The sequence below is a fragment of the Primulina eburnea genome, chromosome 1 (genome assembly GCF_022965805.1).
Source record: "Primulina eburnea isolate SZY01 chromosome 1, ASM2296580v1, whole genome shotgun sequence".
Classification (NCBI taxonomy): domain Eukaryota; kingdom Viridiplantae; phylum Streptophyta; class Magnoliopsida; order Lamiales; family Gesneriaceae; genus Primulina; species Primulina eburnea.
The window spans coordinates 21,375,593-21,385,144 of record NC_133101.1 but is presented as its reverse complement, the minus strand read 5'-3'; the positions used below and the strand labels follow the sequence as shown (position 1 = coordinate 21,385,144).

Below are 9,552 nucleotides of genomic sequence, written 5' to 3'. Positions count from 1 at the left end.
ATATTTAAAATGGTTTTCAAAGCCCTCTTAAAAATTTTATATAAGTTTTCTGTGGGAAGAGAGAAGATTGTTGAATCTGCAACTAACATAGCAGCCACTTCTCTAGACTCTGTAATTTTGTTGTTTTAGCAGCTTGCAGGGTTTTGAGTTGAAACTGACAGCAGAATGGCTAAACTGATCAGCGGATAAGATTTCATTTGCCAGCCTACCAGTTTAACTGATCAACAGACAAAACCCAACTACAGCTGAAATGTTGGATGATTAGGAGCTTAATCATCGGCAGGATACTGCCGCTTCATTGCCATATCAGATCAAAGTGGATGATCAATGCGGTTCAACATTTGTTGAGTCCAGTTTGCATCAGTTAAATCAGTTAACCAACACAGAGATCAAGTCCAAGGCAATTAGCTACTCTTATGGCAAAGAAACTCAAGATCAATGCAGTATTTCAAGAATTCAAGGTGACCAATTGTTGGCATTCAGTTCTATTATGTATAAACTGACTGATATTTGATGTTATTTAAAATTTACTATTGTAGTAGCAATTTTCCTTGCATATGTTGATGTACTTGAATGTATAATATAAAAGACACTTATTTGATTAAATAAATATCATATTTATCCAGTTGGTTTAAATATATCTGGATTGCTATTTTCAGTTAATGTGTTGTTTAAACTGCTTGAATGTTAAACTGCTAAAACTCCTTTTAAAATCGCGTAAACAATTATATTTTTTAGGGGAAGTTTTTAATTTAGTTCTTGAAATTGAGTTTTCTTCAGATTCCTTCGAACTGAAAAATGTTTTTAAAACTCTTTTTAATTAAATTATTGAGGGGGAGTTTTAAATTATTTCTAAATATATTATTCCTCGAACTGAAAATTTCTCTTTATTCGCTTAAATGTTTTAAATGTTTTTTTATTCTCATAAAGGGGAAAATTATTAAATTTCAATTTTTTAAATCGCTTTAACTGTTCAATTTTTGTGATCATCAAAAATGGAAGATTGTTAAAAAAAACTTTCCTGTTCTAATGAATTTAAAAAAACTTTTTATTTTGTTTCTAATCAAGATTGGGAAATTTTCAAGATTGTCAAAAATGGGAGATTGTTAAAAAAAACTTTCATGTTCTAATCAAGATTGTCAAAAATCGCTTTAACAAGCTTGATGTTAAAAAAACTTTTTATTTTGTTTCTAATGAATTTACCTAAGTGAACAGAAAGCTGGAACTGATCAGTTTCAAACTGATCAGTTATTGAGCCAAAACTGAAGCTATCGAGACGCTAAATGAAAGTGTCAATTGATTGCTCAAACTGAAATAGTCAAACTGATATATCAAATACCAGTGCAACTGATTGTTAGGTTGATTGGTGGTTCAGCAGAAGACCTTCGGAAGCCCAATCAGCTGATGAAGAGTCCAACTGACTTCAACTGAATCAGTGAAATTAGTTAAGCTGACGAGCCAACTGATCTCGATGCACCAGTTCAAGACTAGTTCAACTGATCATTTCAGAGCATCAGTTAGAAACCAATCAGTTTGTAGAACATGACAAGCTTATTTTTATGGAATCCAGTTGTGCACAAGGATACAAAAGCAATTGTCCGATCAAAGGACGATAATAAACATTGCAGCAGTGCTTAAAGCCAAAATGTTCCGCTGTCGGAAAATACAAGACAAATTTCGAGTAACAAATTCAAAATTCAACAAAGATATTTGATGAGTCTTGATGTACGGTCAAGCTGCCTCTATAAACACAAGATCAAGACCATCAAAAAAGGAACAAGTGTGTGAAAAACAAAGGGCATACATAATGCATATCAGCTTACAAGAAGCAATCAGCCCAGATTTGAGGGAGCACTTCAACGTGTTATCAGCTTAAATTAGAAGCACAATTCTCTCAGTTTGTAAGAACACTTTCGTGTTGTATTCATAGATCAGTTCCCACACACACAATCAATTACATATACAGAGAGTTGAGCTTATTGAATAGCTGAGTGAATCTTGAACAAAGACATTAAACTTGTGTATGTAGTCTTTGACACATAGACGCTAAACAAGTGTTGACTGGAATGTGCTATCTTCAATATAGAATAGGAGTTCAGTTAGGCAGTAGAGTAAGTCCTAAGCTGAGTGGGTTTATACAAGTTATTGTATAAATCAAAGTCTTCTAGTGGATCCTACCCGAGGAAGTAGAAGAGATGATATAGGAGCAGTTGAAGTCTCCGACCATCCATAAACATATCTTGTGTATTTAATTGTTTAACTTTTGTTTTCAACCTGATTTGATCAGTTCGAGCTGATATCAATTCAGTTCTCACCATAACTAAACTGATACAAGCAAAAACCGATCTCCCTTTATTTCAATTTATCAGTTAACACAAGCTAAAAGTTTTAAACTAATCAACTTTCTTAACAAATGATTATTTCGAGTATTTTTCGCTTGGTTTCAAAACCAAACTCGATTTAATTCATCGATGTTCACATTCTTAGAACACGGGCTATTGCAGCTCATTGAAAATATTATGTTTGAAACAACCTAGAAGGTGCTCGAACCGATCCATCACACATGCATGATTGAAATAATTTATTTATTTATTTAATAAGTTATGTGATGCATATTATGTGTTAAATTATTTAAATGTATATATACATTTATTTCTATGCAATTTTAAAATATTTTTTGAGTTTTAGAATTTAACAGGAATATTCGATATCGGACCAAGAAAAGAGATCAGAGACGATGGAGGTGCAAAAATCTAATGTTGTATTTTTATTTTAAGTCAAGAAATTATATTTTAGGGATTTATGAATTTTAGCATTTAAGGATCAAATTTTCTTTATTGTACTTTCTATATCGTACTTTCCTCTACATGAATACTTGTCTTGAACGGCGGAGTGAGCCAGAAAATCTTCTGACGGCCCATTAACTTTTTTGCTTTCTAAGTGCATAAAACTCATCTCGGGATCCCTCTTCCCGGTTTCCAGCACTACCAGAAAGGAACATAACCCAACCCAATAAATTATCTACTCAGCTCATCCAATTTTACCCGAGCACCATCAACCACATTATTATTATTTTAAGTATCCATAATCGTAACGTCGAAAAACACACAAATGTTATACAAGACCCTTTGTGTTTCGGTTGCATTGGTTCTAGCATCAAAGATTGACATAAAGCAGTTACTCTTGCAAAACAATAATAAAGGTCAGGGATCAAAATAAATATTTGACTGACAAGAAAACAATAAAACTTCAAGAGGAGATTTATTTTACCCATCACCTCAACAGAAAATACGCTCTGAGAAGGCCAATGTTTAAGTGTCATTCATGCGTGATAGAAACCACAATAAAGAGCAAGAACTGCAAACCAAACTTCAAGCATCAATGCAAAAGCATTCCAAAGTACTATGTCGATTAGCTAGGACAAGTCAGCTACTCAGCACTCAGAACTTCAATTTCAAACACCAAAACCGAGTTAGGCTGAATACCCCATGCTGGAAAACCATTTGCACCATAGGCATAGTCAGGAGAGCACTGCAGATTATGAAACACAACGGATCAACAACAGCCTCCTATCAGAAATTTTACTAGAATGTTTTTGCAGGAGAAAGAATATATCCAGACATGAGCATGCAAGATAATCAACTGTAAATTCAGCAGTATACATGAACCTCATCCATGGTATCATAAATAAACACAAAATCCAACGTTGACTCGAGCATTTTAGTTTTGTTTTAGGTGGTCATTTTACCCACTCAAAGAATTTTAACTTAATAAGAATATATTAAGGAGGCAAGAATCACAGGTATGTAAAACATGTCATACTTCAAGCAGATAATAAGGAAACTCTACGAAAGAGTTTTTCCAAAAGTTCTGCTGCAAGAAGCTGCTCAAATGTGTGAGAAGAGGGATATATTTGCTTCTCGAATGGCAACATCAAACGCTATATTACGCGGTATAAATTCAGGCTCAGCAAGCAGAAGTAACCTACTTTTTCTATTAGACAATTCCCAGAAGTTAATGTTAAGGAAAACACAGAAAATTATTGGCATATTACCCGCAATCGGGCAACTTCTCCCACTTGCATTCCCAACACCCCTTCATCCCATCCTGCATAAGAACCAGTGAGCAATCTAATATCAAAACATTATATTTTTTTGCTCCTATATACAATTAGTAAGTGTGACCTGACCAAAGAACAGTCACATTTAAGAGCAAGTCCCAACAGATGGCAGATCTCAAATACTGCTTTAGCATTGGGTTTAGGCATCAAACAATTCCGTGCATCCTAAATGGAGTAACATTTTCCCACATTTTTTTTTGGTACTATGTAAAATCAAATCGGTCATCACATATTTGAACCCCAAGTAATGAATGCTCAATCAAGGAAGTTCTTCCAGGTATAAGCAGACTGAAGGATTTCAAAATCCTTCATTTTAATCCACAATTTTGAAACCTATAACTATTTTTTACCCTTTAAAAAGCTGTAGCTGCGTAGGGTTTGGCAACGGGCAACCCTAACCTATATGTGGAAACTTGGGCCATCAAATTCATGTATGCTTCATATTTCAGTTATATTTCTAACAACACAATACAAAACTCCTTTTTTAAAATCTGTTAATGTTTGGCCCCCAAAATACATTAAGTGGCCCGCAAATGCAATAAACCACTCACGCTGCCTTCACCTTCCAACCAAACTACTAAATCCTATACAGCTCGTATTTTCAGCACAAACTCTAAAGAAAACTAAAACCAAGCCAAGAATTCGTCAATCCTTTCCTTCACCAACCCAGCACAAATCTCACTCTCAATTCCTGTCTTCTCACTTCTAACCAAATCAAGTGATAAGATGGAAAACAATTATACAAATCAGCCATTAAATAAACAAATACAAGTAGAAGAATAAAAAATAAAATGAAAAACTAAACACACGTAAAAGAAATACCTTTAATCACTTTGCCTTGACCAATTTGGAAAGAGAAGGGCGTCTGGCCCTGATCCTTTGTGCTATCATCCAAAACATGTAATTCAAACCCAAATTCCAATATCTCTTCCCTTTTTTCAGAATCATCCGACGAAAAAAAACCCAATAAAAAGCGATTTACCTCCAGAACGTTTTGGAAAGGTCGCCATTTTTACCAAAACCGGTGCAGTGAACGGTAACCTTCTGACCGGAGACGGGCTTCGAACCGGACCCGTTTCTGAGAACTTCCTTCTCAACTCCCATTGACCTAATTGGAAGAGCTAGCATGTAATTGGAAGCACTTGTGTTTCCTAGGTTTTCAGCTGCTTGATTTGGGAGTTGCCAGTGATCTGTAAGAAGCTCTCGAGGGTTAAATAGCAAATTAAACCCTGTACAATTTGAAATCACACTAAAATCTCATGCGTGTGTGTGATTCTCCAATTTTCCATATGTTTTTTTGTTTTTAAAATTTTTAAAAAAATTAAGTTTTTGTCAAAACTTTGATTTTCATTCTATTTTAAAGTTGTGAAAAATTTTGACGTCAAAAATCATATAATTAGTCATATAATACATAAATTACTTATATCTTTCGGTTTTTAATAACTCGTATTACATATTCATTTTTGAGACATCGTGTTCTTGCACCCAGGTTATGTTCTTGCACCCAAGACGTAACGGAAGTTTAAATTTTTTTTCTTGAGTATCGTGTGTTCAAAAACAGTCATAGGGTGTTCTAAGAATTATACCTAACGTGCAAGAGGAAGGGAGAATTTTGCAAATTTTGTGTGCAAATTTTGTGTGCAAAATTGTGGATATTGTATTAGCACCCCTCATAGCGTATATATAAAATGAAATTTCTAATCTTGTAAGTTCTAAGAAATTTAAATTTACGTAACTTGAATGCATGCAATCTAGAGTTTTATTTAAATTATGTATTTATTTATTTTTATGCATTTAATACATAATTATTGCATGGCTAGGATTAATTTAACGATATTTTAAAGTTTCACGCATTAATATTTCTAGGTGCATTTTACGTTCAAACGAAGAACGAAGACCGAAGATTTATCAGGAAAAATATTTTTATTACATGATTAATTTTAATTAATTATTATGAGGTTTTTTAAGGGTGTTTTTTAAAATTGGGCTTTGGTGGGTATTTTTACTCACCGAGTCATTTTGTTAATCGGTATGCAAATTTTATCGAACCGTGAGACTTTTTGAGTGTTCGGATGATATTTTCAAAAACGTACCAAAATGAAATATTTTTCGAGAGTGTTATTAGATTTGTTGGGTTTGTTTTATTGCTTAATAGACTCAAAACCTTTCTTAATTTTTATTGAAGCTTATTAGTGCATTTTAATTAAATCTAAACTACACATAAAATAAAGCCTAAACGTAATTAGCAACCCTTAAACTATTCTAAAACCCAGCAGCCACCCACCCCTCTCCTCCAGCAGCATTTCCACGTGAAACACCACAAACACATTGTTTTACGTCTTTGTGTAAAGACTCACTCAACTAATTTTTGAAGTTCAACTCACTTGTATATGTGTGACTGGTTGTGTGTGAGGAACTTATCTTTTACACTTTACATCTCAAATGTATGCAGTTTGCATGAGTATACTGATAAATTATAATGCAATTATCGAATAAAATCATAAAATATTATTAAAATAAATATTGTTTTGCATTAAAGTCATTCAAAGCTGGCTTCCAAGCACCTAATCTAACATTCACATCCTTCAAACATCTTATACCACATATTAAACAACATGTTTGATTAAAAAAGCAAAAACAAAAAACAATTCCGACCAACATTCACGAGTGTGTTATTTTATCAATTTACTTTGTTAAGCATAGGCGTAACCAGAAAATTTTGAATCGGTGGGCCAAATTTGTTTTGAAATATATTTATGGATAATTTAGATTACTTCCTAATTTATTATCTCTTTTATGGAAAAAAATTAAAAATCATTCAAATTTTCATTGTATTAAAATCAGAACTCCGTCGACTTAATCAAAACATTTTCATGACAATATTTTAGATTTACATAAATCAAATTCAATAAAAAAATCATAATCAAGGTATCTATTAGATATTGAAAACAATATTTCTCAAATTATAACAAACTGAAACATTATTAGATGATTCTAGCGAAAAATAACTAAAGGTCAAGACATTTGTTAGCCACAACAATATCACTCAAATTTTAGATATTTCGTAAACATGAGATTGCTTAATTTAAATAGTTTTTAATGAATAAAATTTTATAGGATGTCTTTGAACAGTTTTAAGTTGATGCGACAACGTCGAAAAATTGCCCAACTTTGCCCCCAACTATCTTCCGCCCCTACTTGAAAGACATCAAGTTCGTAGCCTTTTGTTTCATTTGAATTTAAAAGTCAGATAAATCAAATAGTAGGTTATGTTTAAAAAAATTCCTTAATAAAAGGTTTTTGATTTTTAAAACCTAAACATTTTGGTTAGGTAGATTAATCAATAAATAATCAAACATTTATCTAACGAATTTGGTTAAAATTTTAAGATACTTTAATAATCATTTTGACCCTGGTTTAAGATCTCATTTTATGGATAATTATTTGATTATTGATCTAATAAAATAAGTGGGATAGGCTATCAACACTCATCAAATTACATTTTTCTCATCTTATTTCTTATTCCAAAACCCTGCTCACTTCGCAACGTCGAAGCTGCAGCTGAATTTCAATTACATGTATCTCTCGCTCTCACCTCAATCGATTCTTCATCTTGGTTTTCCCTTCAATCGATTCTTCAATTACAGGTATTAATCATAAGTTTGTTGCCGAAAACCGAGGTTTGTTCTCGGTTCCCATGTTTTGTGATCTGTTATTGAAATCTTGTGTTTAGGTTGTTTCAACATCATAAAGAATCTGTTGCCAAAAACTGATGTTTTTCGGATACTTGTTTTGCGATGTATGTATATTATATATATTCAAGATGATTTATATCGTGATATCGATGGTGTCGAGGTTAAAAGAAAAAGAGACCTCGATGGTTAATTTCTTGCAGCATTCCTGATTGATTAGTTTTCAGTCCTCGTAGTCACCTCATTCACTATTATTATTTTTCAAAATAGAAAATTATCATTAATTGTTTCTGGTTATGATAAATACCCAATTCTGCGAGTGTGGTTGTTGCATTGCAACAAAATGCAGAGAAGGTGTTATTTTCTTGGTAGTGGAAACCATTGATAATAGTGTGGGTTCAGATATAGTGCTGTTTTCCTTTTCGGCGCTGCTTGATTTTGCTTTTGTTTTGGTTTTTGCTTTTTTCATTTTTAGTAAGCTAATTAATTAAATAATTAATATACAATTCTACCAAATTTTAACTGATAGCGATACCATTACATCAGTGCATTCGTATTCATAAAACATAACTGTTCGGTAGACTTGATTTGTGCGACGTCACTTCCTGAACTGCATATCACGAATCTAGGTTTAAATTAAATGATTTTTCCACTCTGGCGTACCTGATCCTATAATTTTGTTTCCATGTTGAATTTTAGCGGCATATATTGGAGAGAATGCACCCTTTGTCCCTCTCTGTAAGTTTAGATCCCAAAGAAGTGCTGATAATGCACTAATTATTATATAATTTTACTGTTCTCTGGCCTATGGAACAAGCTGTTAGAAATATGTCTTATGTGTTGGATCGTGTAGAGAGTTTTGTTTAGGTCTTCCAGAATTTGGATTTTTGATATTCCCTCCCTCCCCTCTTAATTACCTAGATTAAGATAACAAAAAATTAATAATATGAAAAAACAAAAACTTGCCTCTATTCATGTGATGTATGATTTTTAGTTGAGATTTAACATCTGGGGTTCTCAATCCATCTCAACCTGAACTTTCCAAATCAATGTGTATTATAAGAGAAAATTATTAATGTATAATTGGATATGTACCTCTCCATAGAAGTTTTTTTCTCCTGATTTGTTCCATACGAGAATGCAATAGCTATCGATTTAACCAGCTGCTCTATAAGATTAAAAAAGATAACTCCAACGTACTAAATTTCAAGTTTTTTGGTACATGTGAACCACTTGTATATATTTGATTCTTTTGTATTCATGCTTCCCTATTCAAGCGATCAGCACCTCCTCTAGTATGCTTTTACAGTTTTGTTATTTGAATAATGATATAAACTATGACCAATTTTTTTTTTAAAAAAATTTCATTCAGTCAACAACATTGTAATGAATACCTCAGAAAATGAAGTTGCCCTTTATTATGTGCTAGATGAATCCATTACGGACTGCATGATATTTTTAACTATGCTTATGCTTGTGTATAATGATATTGTAAACCGAGGTAATCAAACAATTCGTAGAAGGTCAATCAGGTATAACATGTGTGAGCGAATACCAACACAAATTTCTCATTTACGCAGAATTGTTGAATTTGGAGACATACAATGCGTAGTTAACTTAAGAATGTCAAGAGATACGTTTGCTCGACTTTGTTACTTGTTAGAAAATGTAGGAGGGCTTGCTCATTCTAGGTATTCAAGGATTGATGAGAAAAAGAAATCTTCTAAAAAAATAAATCTT

The 9,552-nt window shown here is 32.7% G+C and overlaps 1 protein-coding gene across 1 annotated transcript; it reads right to left on the bottom strand.

The window, feature by feature from the left end:
• Nucleotides 1-3,163: 3,163 nt before the first annotated feature.
• Nucleotides 3,164-5,333, bottom strand: LOC140829199 (peptidyl-prolyl cis-trans isomerase FKBP12-like). Its single transcript, XM_073192247.1, has 4 exons — nt 5,103-5,333; nt 4,943-5,004; nt 4,055-4,107; nt 3,164-3,531 (listed from the first exon to the last, which is right to left on the bottom strand). The coding sequence occupies exons 1-4, from the start codon at nt 5,246-5,248 to the stop codon at nt 3,430-3,432; spliced, it is 363 nt and encodes a 120-aa protein (XP_073048348.1). The 5' UTR covers nt 5,249-5,333; the 3' UTR covers nt 3,164-3,429.
• Nucleotides 5,334-9,552: the final 4,219 nt, after the last annotated feature.